Source organism: Trachurus trachurus, assembly GCF_905171665.1.
Source record: "Trachurus trachurus genome assembly, chromosome: 21".
In the NCBI taxonomy this organism is placed as follows: domain Eukaryota; kingdom Metazoa; phylum Chordata; class Actinopteri; order Carangiformes; family Carangidae; genus Trachurus; species Trachurus trachurus.
This window is the reverse complement of record NC_139899.1, coordinates 19,974,874-19,991,886: the sequence shown is the minus strand read 5'-3', so window position 1 is coordinate 19,991,886 and position 17,013 is coordinate 19,974,874. Positions and strand designations below refer to the sequence as shown.

At 40.6% G+C, this 17,013-nt stretch overlaps 2 protein-coding genes across 4 annotated transcripts; both read right to left on the bottom strand.

The window, feature by feature from the left end:
- Positions 1-662: 662 nt before the first annotated feature.
- On the bottom strand, positions 663-3,196 carry LOC311004041 (protein-lysine methyltransferase METTL21C-like; the record flags this gene model as incomplete). Its single annotated transcript, XM_083995986.1, has 3 exons — positions 3,041-3,196; positions 2,836-2,953; positions 663-1,060 (listed from the first exon to the last, which is right to left on the bottom strand). Exons 1-3 carry the CDS (start codon positions 3,182-3,184, stop codon positions 663-665), a joined length of 660 nt encoding a protein of 219 aa, XP_083852112.1. The 5' UTR covers positions 3,185-3,196.
- A 5,609-nt stretch (positions 3,197-8,805) lies between these two features.
- On the bottom strand, positions 8,806-13,057 carry LOC311004443 (uncharacterized protein). Of its 3 annotated transcripts, none has more exons than XM_083996512.1 (7): positions 12,968-13,057; positions 11,068-11,426; positions 10,377-10,980; positions 9,962-10,038; positions 9,688-9,828; positions 9,438-9,549; positions 8,806-9,044 (listed from the first exon to the last, which is right to left on the bottom strand). In XM_083996512.1, the coding sequence occupies exons 1-7, from the start codon at positions 13,002-13,004 to the stop codon at positions 8,974-8,976; spliced, it is 1,401 nt and encodes a 466-aa protein (XP_083852638.1). In that variant the 5' UTR covers positions 13,005-13,057; the 3' UTR covers positions 8,806-8,973. The 3 variants fall into 3 exon arrangements, with proteins under 3 accessions (XP_083852638.1, XP_083852639.1, XP_083852637.1); XM_083996513.1 differs by having other exon boundaries at positions 10,377-11,061; positions 11,206-11,426; XM_083996511.1 differs by having other exon boundaries at positions 10,377-11,426.
- Between the last annotated feature and the right edge of the window lie 3,956 nt (positions 13,058-17,013).

Genomic DNA, 17,013 nt, shown 5'->3' with positions numbered 1-17,013 from the left:
GGGATGTAGTTATGTGGTACCTTTGGTGCTAAGTGACACATGTTGAACATGGAAGATCTTTATTGCATATGTGCTCCTGTAGGGTATTTATGGAAAGTGCTTTTATTTCTTTTTTTAGTTTTTAACTAATTTACAGCTATACTAAATTGATTACCAAAAGTCACCAGAAATGCAAAGTTTGATGCTTTTGGAAGACATTTTCCTTTTTTTCTTTTCTTTTTTTCCGATTTTTTGTTTCATGGTTAATAATTGACTCTTTGCACTAAAAAAGCAGAGCACCCTTTGATAAAGTTTATGTAGATTAGTTACCAAGTGACAAATCTGAATATAGGAGAAATGTTTACAGTAAATCAATTCATTTTTAAAAACAAATTGTTAACCAAAAGTTGAATAAAGTCAGCAATAAATGTATGAAAAAGTACTGGCAAATAAAATAGCTTATTAAAATGGAAATTTGAGTCAGGAACTTCATTTCTGCTTTGGGCGTCACAACAATATTGTAGCACGGTCCAGGAATGTCATGTAAACAGATCAAAACCAGATTTTTCTCCTCAATGATTGAAGTTGGTGGGAGAAAATTGAGTTTACAGTTTTCTTGAACGATGAATGAACTTTTAACTTTTCAGGGAGCCCCTCCCCTCTCTGTTCTTGAAGCACCCCTGTCACTGCTTTGCCGTGGCCTTGTAGATCATCACGTCCTGCTGTGGGAGCTCGGTGAGCAGCGTGGCGTCGAAGCTGCTCTTGAAACGCTCCATGAACCTCAGGTCCGACTGGAACCGGATCTTGTTGGCCCAGAGCAGCGTCGTCTGACTCCCTGGTCGGCAAAAGTGACGCATGGTCTCCAGCAGCTCCTCGAGACAGTCGTGGTGATAGACCACGTCCGCCGCCAGCACGTAGTCGTAGTGGAAGGTCGAGCAGGGAAAGTCTCGCTCCAGAGCCTGACCCCAGGGGAGGGCGGCCACCTGAGGGCTGTAACGGGAGCGGCCCTTGGTGTTTCGCAGAAGGTTAAAGGTCAGATTAGACAAGATGTCTGGCAGGTCTGTAGCAGTCACCCAAGCCCCTGGAAAGGAGAGCAGAGAAGAAGCAGCTGAGGAATGGGTACATTTGTTGGCCCATTTTTTTTTTTTTTTTTTTTTTTTTAAATCTTACACAGTTATATGACGAGATCTTACGAGAATCACAACACAACTAATTCGGTGTGTATGACTTAATTACGCAACTATCATTTGCATTCTGCATGGAGAGCATACCTCTGGTGATATTTTATATATTTTTATTTTCAAAATATTTCCATGAAGGGCTCTGCAGTTTCCAAAAAGAAAAAAACAAATCATCTTGCCGCTGTAAATATCCACCAGCCAATACAATGTGTGTGTTAATCCCCCTCTCAAATAGTCCCCCAACAGATGCATTCTTTCCCCCTGTTTAAGTGACATTTATTACAAATGACAGAGCCCAGATGTTTTATGAAATTATTAGCACATTATTATCACACCATCGGAAATCACACCACTACAGCTGCTTGATTTCTGGATTTGTTCGACAGATCCATTCTCTATTTTGTGCTGAAGTGCTGAATCTTGCAGGACTCAAGCATGGACTCACTCAAGTCATGAATTTTAATGATAACATTTTTGCCAATTTGACCTTGATCATATCACCCATAATGCATGACCTCACTTGGGCCTTAATACCACTTGCAGAACCAGCTGCATATTTTGAAACAGAGAAGACATTCAGGCCAGTATTTAAAGTCTACGTCTGTTCAGTATCGTTACATTGGAGAGCCTGTGACTTAAGTGTCATGAGTTAATAGCTTTTCTCTGGCTGTCTATTGATAGACATATTTATTTGATGCAAACTAAATTGACACATATGTTTGCAGGAAAACAGGATCAGACCAATTATCTCCGTCTTCATCTTTACAATATCTTTAGAGTTTAACTGGCCTATTTGCAATGCAAGAAATTTGACGTGGGTGTATCGTCTAGGTCCTCAGACAATGAATCCTAGTGTTTGAAATGACCCCCTGTAGCTTCCTTGACACCCACCACCAGGCCAAAATGTTACTTTTGCAAAAAAAAAAAAAGATGTATGAATATCTGTAAAATATTCAGTCATGTGGCGAAGAGAATAAACCCTTTATGGCTTTTCCCTGTAGCATCATCAAAAAAAAAACCAACAACCCCACAACATGTCCTAAATAAGTTATACAAACATCAGTTTTTTATAAAGTCTCATGATTAATCTTAGTTTGATGATCTGGACATTTGATTGTACGATTATTAAGTTGATATATCGGTATTACATTATTGTTGGCATTTGCATATGATGACACTGAACTTGGCAATGATTTATGTCATTACCTAAAGGGATAGTTCAGCATTTCGGCAAATTGGCCCATGCCATAATCCCCATAGTTTTAGGAGTAGGTTTGTTACCTTTAATTGTCGGTGCAAGCTATTTTTAGAACGACAGAGCAGAGCCGCGAGCTGCTCAGAGCTACGCTACGGACGCTCATGGGATTTCTTGGTTTCCCTCATCAAACTCATCAAATACACAATCCAACAACTCCAAAATGCTCTCGTGGACAAATTGTGACCTGCACATTCACCACGCTATGAGATAATAACAGAACGTTACGAGACAGAGTTGTTTTCGAGGCAAATGCAGAGACTGCTTGCAGAGAAACTGCCCCCGACGGGAACGCGCATCAGCGGTTTTGCATGAATTTACCTCGAAAACAACTCTGTCTCGTAATGCTCTGTTATTATCTCATAGCGTGGTGAATGTGCATGCATACAATGCTAATGGCCTTCATTATCATAAACTTACCGAGCAGACTTGCCACTATCGACAGTAAACCAGTCCCAGCTCCGATCTCCAGCACGGCTTTGTCCATCAGTTTCATTTGCTGCTGGTTATTCTCCAAGAACTGGCACAGAGCCACCGCCTGCAGAACAATGTCGCACTATTAAATCAGTAGCAACCAAGTTGGTGGATGTGCACTTAGACAAGATCAGGGAGGAGGAGGTCGTACCCCGGGCCAGATCAGAGCTCCATATGTATCTATAGATTCGCGGATGCTGATTTCATGACCAGCAAAATAAAAAGACTCCTTTCCCAGTGAGTAGTAAACACTCGGCTCCCAGATGTTCCTCCGGTCCAAAGCCTCCCCGGCCATCGCTCTCTGGTCTGTCAGTGCTGCAGAGCAGGAGGAGGTAGGTTACAGTTCTACAGACCTGCATGCTTTCAGGAAATACTAGACTTGTGAGGTTGGTAGCTACAGACCCTTTTGAAATGACTCGACTGTTCAATCCAAATTTACGTACCTTCATCTGTTGTTTCCTGTTCCACCTGTGGTTTCCTGTCCTTGGCCTCCGTCTGGTTTCCAGGGCTCCTCTGTTGGGCCAGTTGGCCAGTTTTGGATAATCTCTCCATGAGCACTAAACACTGAAAATAAAATTCTAATTGACTGTATGCATGAGGTGCCTCAGATCAGCTCATAGACACAGTACATTATGATTTTTAGCCAGACCAGCAGCACTGGTTCTAGGAATAGTAACGTCGCTCTGGAAATCACTCCACAACTTTGCTCCTAAAATATCTCAACAACATCCATTTGGTGGATTGCCACGGATTTCTGTGCTGACATTCTTGATCCCCAGAGGATGAATCCGAATGACCTTCCTGGTCTTATTTGTTGTACAGACATTCTGTACATGCGTCCTACATATCATCTCCTTCGACGGGAAAATTATATTAAAAATTCCACATCAGCAGAGATGATTCATCTCATTGACTTTGGTCATTCTCTTTCTCCTTCTCTGGTTGTCCACCTGAGGCTGACAACCATCAACCAGTGATTCATGCCAGCCACTCGGGGCGGCATCTTCTTGGGAGGGTGGCACTGGCACTTCCACACACTGAAGTGGTAGGGATTAAAATAGGGAACTTCTATGACATCACATTCACACCCGGTATGAACATCCATCACAGGTGATCATTCAGCACACAGGCGGACAGATGTAAGCTCAGGTGTGCAGACCCACGATGCTTTTAGGGCAGTAGAAGCTGTTCTATACACCACGGTTCATTCATAACACTGCCAACACACACCTGTAGTTTTACACACATCAGTTTTTTGCGAAATCATTGTGCAAAATCATCAAAAATAATAAACTAGTCTGCACAGCACCACATGCGTCTTGTTTAAAATATCCACATGTAGCCTACAGAGAGCGAGACTGTCATCTTTATATTGTTGTTGTTTTGTTTTTTTTGTATTATTTTATACTGTGTGATAACTTTGCATTAACCTACTTGCAAACTAGAACCACCAATTACCTAATTAGCTAATATTAGCATGCTAGTATATGTTATATATTATCATAAATCTTTGCCCTGTTGCTGATTCACTTCATTATGGGCTATGTTTATTTTTAATGTGCTTGTTATATGATTTGTTTGTTTTGTGACCTATTTGAAGCTCAGTGGAAGTCGGACTGGATTCTTAATGGGCCAGATTTAGTTCAGTTAGTCTCTTTGGCCGTCATTTACGCTCCTGTCTGGAGCCCAGAAACACAGCTGGTTAAAGCCTGAGGTCAACAAGCCACATACTGTACAAGGATGCAGATACATCAGGTCGCTCTCTACCCAAGATACCAGCCACATTCAGCCAAACCTAAATATACAGAAGATACCTTTTTTCCTAACTAAAATAAGTACAGCCATTCAAGAGCTGTGAATTTGAGGAGCAAATTTTTTTTCTTCCTTTTTTTCTTATTTAAAACTGAACCAAAAAACGTAAAAAAAATAAATTAAAAAAAAGACCTTTATTGTCCTTATCGAAGATGAAGAAACAAACCAAAACACACACACACAGCAACAAAACGAGTCTGTAAATAAATTCCTGTGGTGAATGTGTGAAACCTACCTGTCTAAATCTGTGGCCTCTTATCCCTCTTTTCTGGTTGTGTGTGCACTTCTCTGTTGTGTTCTTGTGTTTATAGAAGCAGCAGCATCTATGACACACCCCTGAGCGAGGCGGTGGTCTCTGGGGTCACAGAAATTTGAGAGACAGGAGCAGACAATCAGGTTTTATAACGTCTGACAGAGAGAGGTACACAATCCGAACCCCTCCCAGCTCTATAACATCAAATCTTGTTGCCATGCGTGTTGTTTTCTGTGTGTTATACAGCATTTTGTTCACTTCTCTCACAACATCTGTGATAAGCTTCTTATTATTCCTTCCTTTCATCCTTAACGAACCAGACATCTGGCGGTAGGAATCCCAGGTAGCGACATGCAAACATTTTGACAACAAAATATTCCCACTGTGCTCTGTGTCAGTGTATTTGCATATTTATATTAATCCCAGGAGGGGGTACGGGCAGATCTGCACGAGGTCTGTCATGGACGTGTGAGACGGATGCATTCACACCTGGCGCACTCGCAGGTAAACACTGTTCATTTCTAATGCAGCAGAGTGAGGAAAGTCTTTACCAAGGCCTGACCTGCAGCTACTAACACTTCCACCTTTAATACCTTTATTAAGCATTTATCCCCCCAACCCCCCCCCTCCCCTTTCTTCATCCCCCTGACATGTGCCATCTATTATCTCACGTGTCTCACCTCCTCTCTCTGTGCTGCACATCAACAGCGGTCGACAACAGAAAAGAAAAGAAAAACAGATAAACAACAATTACTGTAACACAGAGTTGAGATGCAGCAGCTTGAAACTCAGAGAGAAGCTGTGTCGCTGTTAGGAAAACCATGGGATCACACATGGCAACTGGAAAACTATTTTAGGGATACAGTGAAAATAGGGCAATGGGAGGGGCAGTAACGTCTAATTTCCTTATTTGACCTCCAGAATCCATCCCATAAAATCGCAAATATATATGCAAAAATGTAGCATTTTAAGCCTTCATCAGATAGTAGTGGAGAATAATGTTTCATCGATGACACATAGTTATAAATGACCCTGCCTTGATCATTTTCACACTGTGTGACAAGAGACAAACAACATATGCCAACACACTGCATCAGTAACAGACTGAATCACCAGCTGGGATGCACACAAGTTGCTAATAAGGCTTGTTCTTTTTTTTCTTTTCTTTTTTTTTTTACCTTTCTTTCTTTCCTTTTTTTTTTTTTTTTTTTACAAACCCAAATGACTACACACAGTACTGCATCATTATTGTCCCACACATCAAGATGACTACACCTCTGTAAACATTGCTGCAGAAATTCACGAATCTCTGCATGTTCCTGTAGACCGTGTTAAACCTTGAGTTTACATGGGATACATACATAGTTCAAATGGGATACACCAGTAATAAAAAGTCTGCAAAATCAATTTAGAGACTTTTAAATAGCTGGAGTCTCATTCAGGTAGCAATTCATTCTGCAAGTCTGCTTAAAAATACAGTGCATTTGATTTTTCAACTATTTAAGCTGCATTACCACACTATGTAACATTGAAAGAGCTGTAGGCTTTAATTTTACTTTATCTATATGGCCTTTACAACTTAGGAAAACTTAATGAATCTGTTCATTGATTCAAACATTCATTCAACAGGAAATTAATGCAAGCTGTAACACAGGCAACAATTATGAATGTTGGTAGAATTTGTAAAATTTATGAGGAATGAAGTCAACATCTATATTTATATATAACTACAATATAAATATACAGTAACATAATATGGCACACATTAATTGCCAGGATGTTAATGTCATTGAGCTGGACATCTGGCCACCACTAACACAAGAGACACTTCAAAGAAATTCATTTTGTCATTTGCCCATTCGACACTGTTGTAAACATATTAGTGCTGGTATGTATGTGAACTATAAAAAGCTATTGTGTAAACGATTACTAACAGTCTGTTTTTGTACCACCAGCAGAGTCCAGGCTTTAAACTTCACATGGATACAGGGCAACAAGTGTTGGTAAGCCAGGGCTAAGGTAGGAGGATTCACAACTTCAGTACACACACACGCACACACACCCATGCACAACACGCAAACAACTGGTAATGCTGCATGCACCTAGAAAATGACTTAACTGACAGATGGCAAACAGCAACTCTGAGTCACTCTTATTTAAACAGCAACACTAATAATCAGTCATGGTATTTGGGTATTTCCAGTCATTAATAATGTGTCATGAATGAGATTTTGCACAGACTGTCTCATTTTGCCAAAGATTTTTCCACATGTTTAACATTATTCATCAGTTTTAATGAGTGTGTGTGCGTATGTGTGTGTGTGTGTGTCTGGCGATGATGACTAACCAGATGGGATTATCCTCAGATTCTAAAAATATGATTTTGTAATGTACCCTGCAATGCTGCTGGATATATCTCCCCAGTAAGAGATTGAAGATGCACATTCAGCCGTGATCTCTTAAATCCAACAAAAGTCACTTTTCATGGTAGGAGAACAATGGAGAATCTGTAAGGTTGACATGTGTTGGCCGTTGTATTCCTGTAAAAATGGTTTACACCGGGCTGTATGGTTTGACTGTAGTCATGTTAATGAATGAGTGTGTGATAGTGGTAGTGGTGATGGTGGACATATGTATATATGTAATGGTTGGTAATTCAAATAGAAGGATAAAGAGCTGCCAATCATCACCTTACAGTTGGTAATCCTCACCTCCATGTCCAAAGGTCAGGAAAAGGCTGTGTAGGTCAGTGGAAAATGAGTCACAGTCACACACAGCAACATGTGAGGCTGGGCAGGCTTTACAGTAGTTGCCTGTGCAGCATGAGTGTAAATACATCAGTTAATGGGCGGTAAGCTCCTGTGATTAGAAAGGGTAGGCAAGTATTACCAATACTTGCCTACCCCTTCAATGAGTCTATCTAGCACATTGACAGCAGAAACTACCTCTTCAGATGCAACGTTGCAGACGGGTGAAGGTGAGGTGGACAGGTTTTCTTCCAGCGACAGCTTTTTGGCCTCAGAGCAAATCCAGGACGCAGAGACCGTTCCCTGATCCTGTGGTATAAACCTGAATTTCTCTGTGGGTTTGGTTAAGATGCTGCGTCCAAGCAGAGGTTTGGATACACGTGTCACACTGGTGGTTGTATCAGTGTGGTGATGTGTGTTATCATGTGTCTATAGTCGGTTAAATATATGTGAGTGATTCAAAAATCTGCCACAAATCTGCACTGTGATATTATGAGAAATGATGAAGTAAAAATTAAGAGTGTCTAAATGTGCTTTTTAATGTCACGTCTGAAATCTGTTTTACAGTTACTCAGGTTACATATTTTATTAGTCATATATTAATTAGATTATAATATATATAACAAAGATGTATGTCACTATGAAAAAGATTAGGCCTATTTGCACACATTTGATAACAGTGCAGTCAAGTGTTTTTTTTTCTAGTGAGCAGGGAATTACACTAATTACATGTAGCCTACAAAATATGCTTCAAATTTCAAGAGCCAAAGATATATTTCATATTTAAAATAATTACAATGAAGTTCAGGGTTGTAGTAGTTTCCACTGAACGGCTAAAATACAACTACAATCATGATATAAATGAGAGTAAAGAATAGGAATGGACATTCAAAAAATAAAAAATAAATGTGAAATATGAAATATAGATTGTGCCATGCCTGCACATTCATCATCAGGAGACAATCTCAAATTAAATGTGATTTAGTGCATCTATGTCTTTTTATAATCACTAGGGAGTCACAGGAGTAATAATCACAACAAACGGCAGGAATAAAATGTCACATTTTCTTTATTTACAGAATATTTAGTTCTTCAAATGAACATAATGTACAACACACTCCGATGTCCTGATTTGACACTGTTATTCCATATATTGCGTTTGTGTGTCCTTTGAGTTATTGTATGGTGTCTGTCCCTTTGCTTTCCAAGTTGTGATTTTCAACTGAATGACAAATGAACAAATTTTGCAGAGGGTGAAAGCTCACAGCGTGTTCACGCAACAGGGAAGGAGCAGAGGAAAGTCTGAGGTTCCCAACATGTGAAGTCATTGAACTGTCCATTTCCTGGAAGACAGACAAACACAGTAGAAAGTTATTGGCAACAGCGTCTAATATTCATCTGTTACATGCAAATAGACTGTATGATAGATATATTTAGGACATTTTGCTCTGTATTTGTATAAAAAAAACTATGTTTTATGATCTTCATCTATTGAATATTTTGAGCAAATATCATGAAATATTAGCAACTTAAAATTTGTGCCTCATCGTATGTTGTTTGTGTATTGTGTTAATGCAGCTTTATAGCCTACTGTCCAAATGAGAAGGCAGATCTGAGTTTGTGCTGAATGATCGACACAACATGTAAAGACATTTTAAAATGTGCTTTTAAAAAAAGAATAAAAGTTGGAAAGAATTCAAACCAAAGTGAGGGATAACAACAAACTTGACACTTACTGAATCCCAGCAGTTCAACGCAGTTCTCCAGCCTTGATGTGTGGTTGGGCTCCCCTGACAGCCAATCAGCGTAGTCCCAGTGGGATCCATCCAACCAGATGAAGCGACCGGTCTGACAGATAACAGGAGATTAATGAGGTCCAATCAGAGAAAGGAGTTATTAACATAATCCACTCTCCAGTTACAAACTCACTATATTATTAGTGAATGGTTGAATTATGATTTTCAATAATGGACTGAACATACACACCTCTAAATATCGGAGTCCTCCAACCCAGGTACGTGTTCGTGCCCCACTTAAGCGCGCTATCATGTCCGTCACCTCTCTGTGGACCCGTTGGCTCGTGATGGAGGCCAGGTGGCCACCAGCGAAATTGGACTGGCAGAAGAACTGCAAGGAAACACCGAGTCAGTCACACTGGGGTTTGTTTTGGTTTTGTAAAGAAGTTTCACTTTGTAAACACTTGATGCTGCATTTTCCCCCAAACAAACATGTTGGTGAAGATAGGTAGGTAGGCACATACCTCAGCCTCCTCAGCCCTCTTTGGTTCTCTGAAGAAGTGGTAACCCTTCCCCTCAATCGTCAAGAAACTGCGCTCCCCTGTGGTAAAAAGGTGAAATTACAACACATATGTATTGGATATGTGTCTTTTCTTTTCCTCTTTCAGACATATACTTGTCTTTCGTGTGTATGGGTTTCATTCATATGTCCTTATTTTCATACTAAATAAATAAATGATGACATAAACAATACATTTCTGACAAATCTCGTAAACTGCAATTGTTTTTCACAGGGATAATTTACTTATTGTTTTAAGAACCTAAAAATGTGTTCTTTAAAGTGAAGCAAGACGCTCTACATGTGTGCTTGATATATTTATTTACATTTTACTTGTCATGTGCAGGTGATAATCTTCCCTCCACAGGTTTTTTTTTTACCTCGTCTTGTCAAGGTCTTCTCATCTGTTTCAGGCTCCACATCAAGCTGAACACCTGCATCAGCTCTCTCCATCCCTTCTCCGGCCTCCTCACTTGGGAAGTAGTTGTCGAGAGTAGAAATCGGCTGACCCATAACGTCCAGTGCTGGCCCCTCGTCCATGTTAGCGCCATACGGTACGGCCTCCCCATCTGGCAGAGGTTCAGCGACAGGTTCTTGATGGATAAATGTTTCCCTCATAGACTTCTCCACGTCTGACAGCTCAGCATCACTCTCTTCTTCCCCAAACATGTCGTCGTCATCCATTGGCTCCAACTCCCCGATCGGCTCATCAAAAATCTGGCCTTCCATGTCAATGTGCCTCTCTTCAACTCCCTGATACATATCTTCGTAGTTCGTCTGCACCTCAGGCTCCTCTTGGACATAAAACAAGGGGTTATCTTCAGGTTCTGGCTCCATTTGGGCATCTGGGTCCACCTTAACCTCTGATTCCACCTTAAAGTCTGGGTCAGCTATGAGGTTTGGCTCTGGATTCTCTTTTTCAGCCACACTGTCTTCTTTTACCTGAACATCTGGCTCTTCCTTGAGCTCCTGCTCCACCTTAACCTCTGGCTCTTCTTTCAGCTCCTCTTCTTTTGGCTGCGGAACCACCTTAACTTTTTCCTCTTCTTTCAGCTCCTGCTCCACCTTAACCTCTGGGTCTTCTTTTGGCTGCGGATCCACCTTAACTTTTTCCTCTTCTTTCAGCTCCTGCTCCACCTTAACCTCTGGGTCTTCTTTTGGCTGCGGAACCACCTTAACTTTTTCCTCTTCTTTCAGCTCCTGCTCCACTTTAACCTCTGGCTTTGCTTTCGACTGCTGCTCCACCTTGACCTCAGGAGATGATTTTTCCGGCTGCTCCTTTGACTCCGGTCTGGGCTCTGGTGCAGGATCCTCCACCTCCACATGACCCTGTGCAGGGACCAGGTCTCCCACCAGAGGGCTCTGTTCCTCCTTGACCAAATCAGGACTTTGAACCACACCAGGAGGGGGTGCAGGCACCGCCAGAGCCACTGCAAAGTGTAAGAACACAGAAATCTTAACTAAACCCCCACTAGGGTTAGAGTTTACTTTTTTTTGTTGGTGACTTTGCACCATTGCTCTGCATCACTGTGTGCCATGTTTGTATGTTTTTATTTTATTTTATTTAAGTTAAAGGGACAACGAGGAGTTTTGGAAAAGCGAAGCGTTTTCACACTACATTTATGAGCCTCCGCGCGCACCGTAAAATTCTTTGACCGGCGCAAGACGGACTCATGTTTTCATTCATCAATAATTAAAGTCAGAGGTTCATAGAGGTTCACATACCGTTGTAGTTCCGACCATAAACGGTGATTTGGCTGCGTTATTCTCATGACTCGTCACGAAGGAAACGCTGGTCGGCTCGACCAGCATTTCCGCCACCACTAATAATAACAAAATAACCATAGAGACAGAACGATATATTTATCGAAAATGGGCCCATTAACAAGTGTGGGTAGCGGAGATTCATCCACATTAACGTGAGACTTTTTTATAACCGAATAGAAACTCCTCGTTGTCCCTTTAAACAAATAAAGACTCTACAGGGAAGTCACAGTCACAGTCCAAGTGTCCATACAATGTTGTTGTGCACAGGAATGGGTGGTGTACTTCCTCATCCAGCTCAGCACACCTTATCTTCAGTTGGATAATGAGTAATGGGAAAAATTAGGTGACAAATTGTAAACACACATGCTCCCACAGAGTCGGGCCTATACAGTGCACGTACTGTGAGCGGAGCGGACTCCGCGTGCACTGTCTGCGGATGTTTGAGTTTTCATAGTCGAGCCTACGGTGTCAACCACCATGTCACATTTAAAACAGGTCTATCTGAAGACTTCCCGCCGAGCTGTGGGGGCCTTTACTGTTCAATATATACACATTTGTCCATATGAAATTCTTATTATTAGACCTCTTTAACTCATTGTTTTCATTGTTTTAATAATATGTGTGTGGGAATTGTGGTTCTAACCAACTTATGATCTTTTTTGTAATTAGAAGGAAGAAGGAAGAAGGAATCCTGATAATGAAATCTCACTTTTATCTTCTATATTTTGCGGTAGTGTTTCTTATAAAAAGTAAAATATTCCTAGGGTCAAAGAAATATTAACAGTCACTTCTGGCCTCCCTTTGACTCATCATTTCTGACTGTTTAGTAATCCATCCATGCCTGCCCAATTTTGTGTTTGAAATCAACATAAATATGAGATCAAATTTGACTGAATATGCGTGAGGATCAAAGTGTCGTCAATCACAAGCAACATTTCATTTGACCAATAGGCTTTATGCACAGCTCCAATGTGGAAGTAGTGGAGCTGTGCATAAAGCCTTAATGTCTTGTTCATTAATTCACACTGAACCATATCTATGTGGGTCTACACATACTTTTGAAGACATCTTAAAAGAACAGATGCTGATTGGTCTGTCAATGATGTGTTTTTACTGAGTTCATAGAACCTACTCTGTGAAAAGAAAAACGTGAAAAGAAATAAATCTTTAGGAGAAAACACTCCTGAAAAATGAAATCTCTTACCTGCCAGGCTCAGTGCGAGCAATGCCAGTGTCTTCATCTTGATCTGTATGAAAAAAATCTGAAGAAATGTAGACTGTGATTTACTGTCAAACCTGCGTTGTACTACTGGTTAATTCCCCACCTGTTCGTGTGCCTTTATAGTGTTTACCTTATGAGCAGCAATAGTCCTGCCCCTTTTTATGTCTTTCAGTAAATTATAAATCAGGACCTTCCTGTTACCTTATCTTCTCACAGGTCTATATTTTGTCCTCCTTTGTTTCCTCTTGGCATGACCTCAAAATGAGGAGGGTATAAAGTTCACATTTTCAAGGACTTTCCTAAGAAGTAAACAACTTCCTGGTGTGGTACAGAGGTCATCCAGATGAAGACTGTAAGTGTTAATAAATTTAGAGATTCAACAGTTAATCTGTTTTCTGTTTTCTGTGTGCATTATACACTGTTGCTCATAAAGTTGGAATCATTTTGTTTTCAGACACATTCCTCTTTTAATCCCTATTATGAACATTAATTGTGGTGTAGTGATATGTATGGAAGAGATTGATCAATAAAATGAACTAAAAATCACAGCTAACTTAAACTTAGACCCTAACCTGCTCGCTGGCAGGTTTGCTTGAGGAAACCCTGAGTCTGACGGAGCTGTCTGACAGGGACTGTCCTTTTCTTCTCATCCGATCTTATTGAAGCAGAAATAATTCACAAATAATTCACATAGGCCTAGTTTTACACCGGGAGGAGAATTAATCTCTGTTTAGATGAGATCTCACTCCCTGAACTCACTGAATTGAACGGTAGGCCTATACTGCTTCTGGAGACAGTCCGTCATTTATCGAATATCAGGCTACACGACGTCACTGCTGACGTGCTCTCAGATCTGAACCTCTTCGTTTTTATCACTTTGCAGGTTAATCAATCACCTTCCAGTTGTCAGAAAAAGAGAAATCATTTCCATTTCATTTGGTTTTCTTTATTTTTTAAAAGATACAAAAGTAACAATCAGTAGGCTATAGTATAGAATAACCTATATTTTTCCAATTCAACTAAATTTCTAAGTCTGTGTTTCATGTCATTGGAATAGAAATGTATTGATTTGAAACAGGGACAATGCACAAATAAACATTATCCTCAAGAAAACAAGAAAAGACGTCTTGAGCCAGGTTATAGCAGCATTTGCTATAGTGACGCCCTCAGCCTCTGCTCACGTGGACGTGGAGGTAGGCGTGGAAGTGGATGTGGAGGTGGACGTGGAAGTGGACGTGGAAGTGGATGTGGATGTGGAAGAAGCGGGTGCTGAGGGGGACCAATACCTCTTTGTCCATTCCTTCCCCCTTTATCCGCACTGTCATGTAACCATCAGGGGACTTGGCCTGGCAGAAGAATTGCAAGGAAACAGTGAGACAGTCATATCACACTGGGGTTTGTTTTATGCTGCATTTCCCCCACATGTTGGTGAACATACATACCTCAGCTTCTTCTTGTACAGAGATGTCATAGTGCTTCTCCCCAATCTTCAAAGAATAGCGCCCCCCTGTGGTGAAAGGTTGAAATTATAACATATACTGTATATATTGTGTCTTTTCTTTTCCACGTTGTCCTCTTGTTTAGATCAGCCAATACTTGGTTATATTTAAAGAGATATAGCACTGACTCATCATGTATGGCAGGCTTTCCCGTGTATGGCTTAATTTTACTGACAAACCAATTGTTTCTCACAGGGATCATTTAATTATTACTAGCTTTTCAGTCTTGTTTTAAGAACCTGACATTTTCCTTTAAAGTGAAGCAAGTCGCTCTCCGTGTGTGCTTGATATTAATTTTCATGTTGCTGGTCATTTTCAGGTGATAATCTTCCCTCCACAGGGTTTTTACCTTGGCTTGTCTTCTCCACCTCTGTCAGCTCAACATCACTGTCCTCATCCATTGGCTCCAACTCCGCGGCATTGATGTGAATGTGCCTCTCTTCAACTCCCTGATCTACATCCTCGACGGTCTTCTTCCCCACCTCCACATCTACCAGAGGGCTCTGTTCTTCCTTGACCAAATCAGGACTTTGAGCCACAACAAGAGGAGGTGCAGGCACCGCCAGAGTCACTGCAAAGAGTAGAACAGAGATATTTCAACTTAACAATGGACATTCCTTTATAGGGTTAGGGTTTTCTTTAATCTTACTCCATGTAGTTTCATTTTTTGTAATTTTTGTATATTTAAGACATCTTAAAAGAACAGATGCTGATTGGTCTGTCAACGCTGTGAAAAGAAAAACAGAAATAAACCTTTACTAGAAAACACTCCTGAAAACTGAAAACTCTTACCTGCCAGGCTCAGCGCGAACAATGCCAGTGTCTTCATCTTGATCTGTATGAAACAAATCTGAGCAATAATAATATTGAAGAAAGGTAGACTGTAATTTACTGTCAAACCTGCGTTGTACTAATTCCCACCAGCTCATGTGCTTTTATAGTGTTCATGAGCAGTAATATTCCTGCCCCTTTTCATTTATTTCAGAAAATTATAATAAATAAATAGTATGTTGAAAAACACCTGAGACTCCACCCTGTCGGGGGCCCACCCTCAAACTCCAGCCCTCGCTCCTTTCCCTCCACATCTACTGTATAATATAGATTATAATCTATAAATGTTAAATATAAAATACTCTAGGTATTTTTGGGATAATTCTATAAAAAAGAATATATGGGAAAAGCGAAATGCCGCTATCAAATGTTGAGCTGGAGATGCTGTGGCTCTGTAGCACCACAGCACAGTCACTGTTGTCACTACATGTACGCCTTCAAAACAGAACTGGTACCATTAAAATGTTGGGTTACAACATGTGGCCAAATCTCTTTTCTTTAAACCTTAAAAGGTTCGATCAATATTTAAAATATTTTTATTTAGAAGACATTTGTTCTCATGTTTTATAGAAAATGCAAATGCACTGAGAGTTTATATGCTTTAAATCTGAGCTCAAAGGTTTATGCAAAGGTACTATGCAACAAATGAGCTTTGATTTAATGCTGCTATAAATGTCGACACAAACCAGCTGCAGTTTTTTGTGCAGTAAAGTTAAAGATGCGACAGTTGGACTGGCACTGATGTCATCAAAGACCAAAGTACATTTAAATTTGGCTTTTACTTCAATATGAGAGATTACAACGTGTATTGTGAACACTGAGCGGTGTTGTTATGGATGTGTGTGTTACATGACAACAGTGTGTATCGCTCACAGCGCGGCAGCTGGGCCTGTTGACTGTGAACAGGTGCTGCAGCTGAGATTTTGCGAGCTAGTATTTCACCCATATTCTGCGTGTGTGTTTATGCACACGTGCCTGCGTGCACGGGCCTTGTGTGGGTCTTTGTGTGTGCATATGGCCACAGATGTATAAGCATGTGTGCACAGTGCGCGGAGTGAGTGACAATGTGCCGTTGTGTGGTGAGAAACCTGATAGCCAAGGACACAGAAGCTCAGCCAGCAGCTGTTTCATCTCTGCACCTCCTATTACACTCATCAGTGGTGACATGTGGAAAACTAGCAAACTCACCAACCACAGGCAGCTTCATCTTTTCACCTCCGATGCAGTGGAGGATAAGATAAAAAAAAAGAAATAGTACTAGTGAAATAGTAAAATATGAATGGATGCAGTCAGATATGGATTAAAGGGAGGCCTTCACAGTGTGCACTGAGACTGTGACAAGCAGTTTCCATATTTCAGATGTTTAGAGGTTATATTACCACCAAGCAGGAATGAAATGGCTTCATTTCTCTGTCACACCAACTTGTTGTGTGTTTGGACAATAATTCACAGTTACTTTGTTAGTGAATCATTCCCCCAATGATAACTTGCTCCTTGTTTAAACTATTCAAACTACTGCTGCATCGGACAGTGTTTGATTTATGACGGTATATAAAACTCAATATGTTTTATCTTCACTGTGGTTGAGAGGTTAGTTTGCCGGCTTGCCAATCATGAGGTCCAGGGTTCGATTCCTGCCTTAGTTGCTTGTGTTATATGCCAACTGTGTTACATGCCAACTGTAACTGCTACCACTTG

Bases quoted from the DNA above. Each gene is read 5' to 3' on its own strand.
- LOC311004443 (XM_083996511.1), bottom strand. From the start codon at position 13,004: ATGAAGACACTGGCATTGCTCGCACTGAGCCTGGCAG. The intron at 11,427-12,967 runs GTAAGAGATTTC...TACACTTTGCAG, and splicing joins GCTCGCACTGAGCCTGGCAG to TGGCTCTGGCGGTGCCTGCA. The intron at 9,550-9,687 runs GTGTGTATGTTC...GTTATCTGTCAG, and splicing joins GAGGACTCCGATATTTAGAG to ACCGGTCGCTTCATCTGGTT.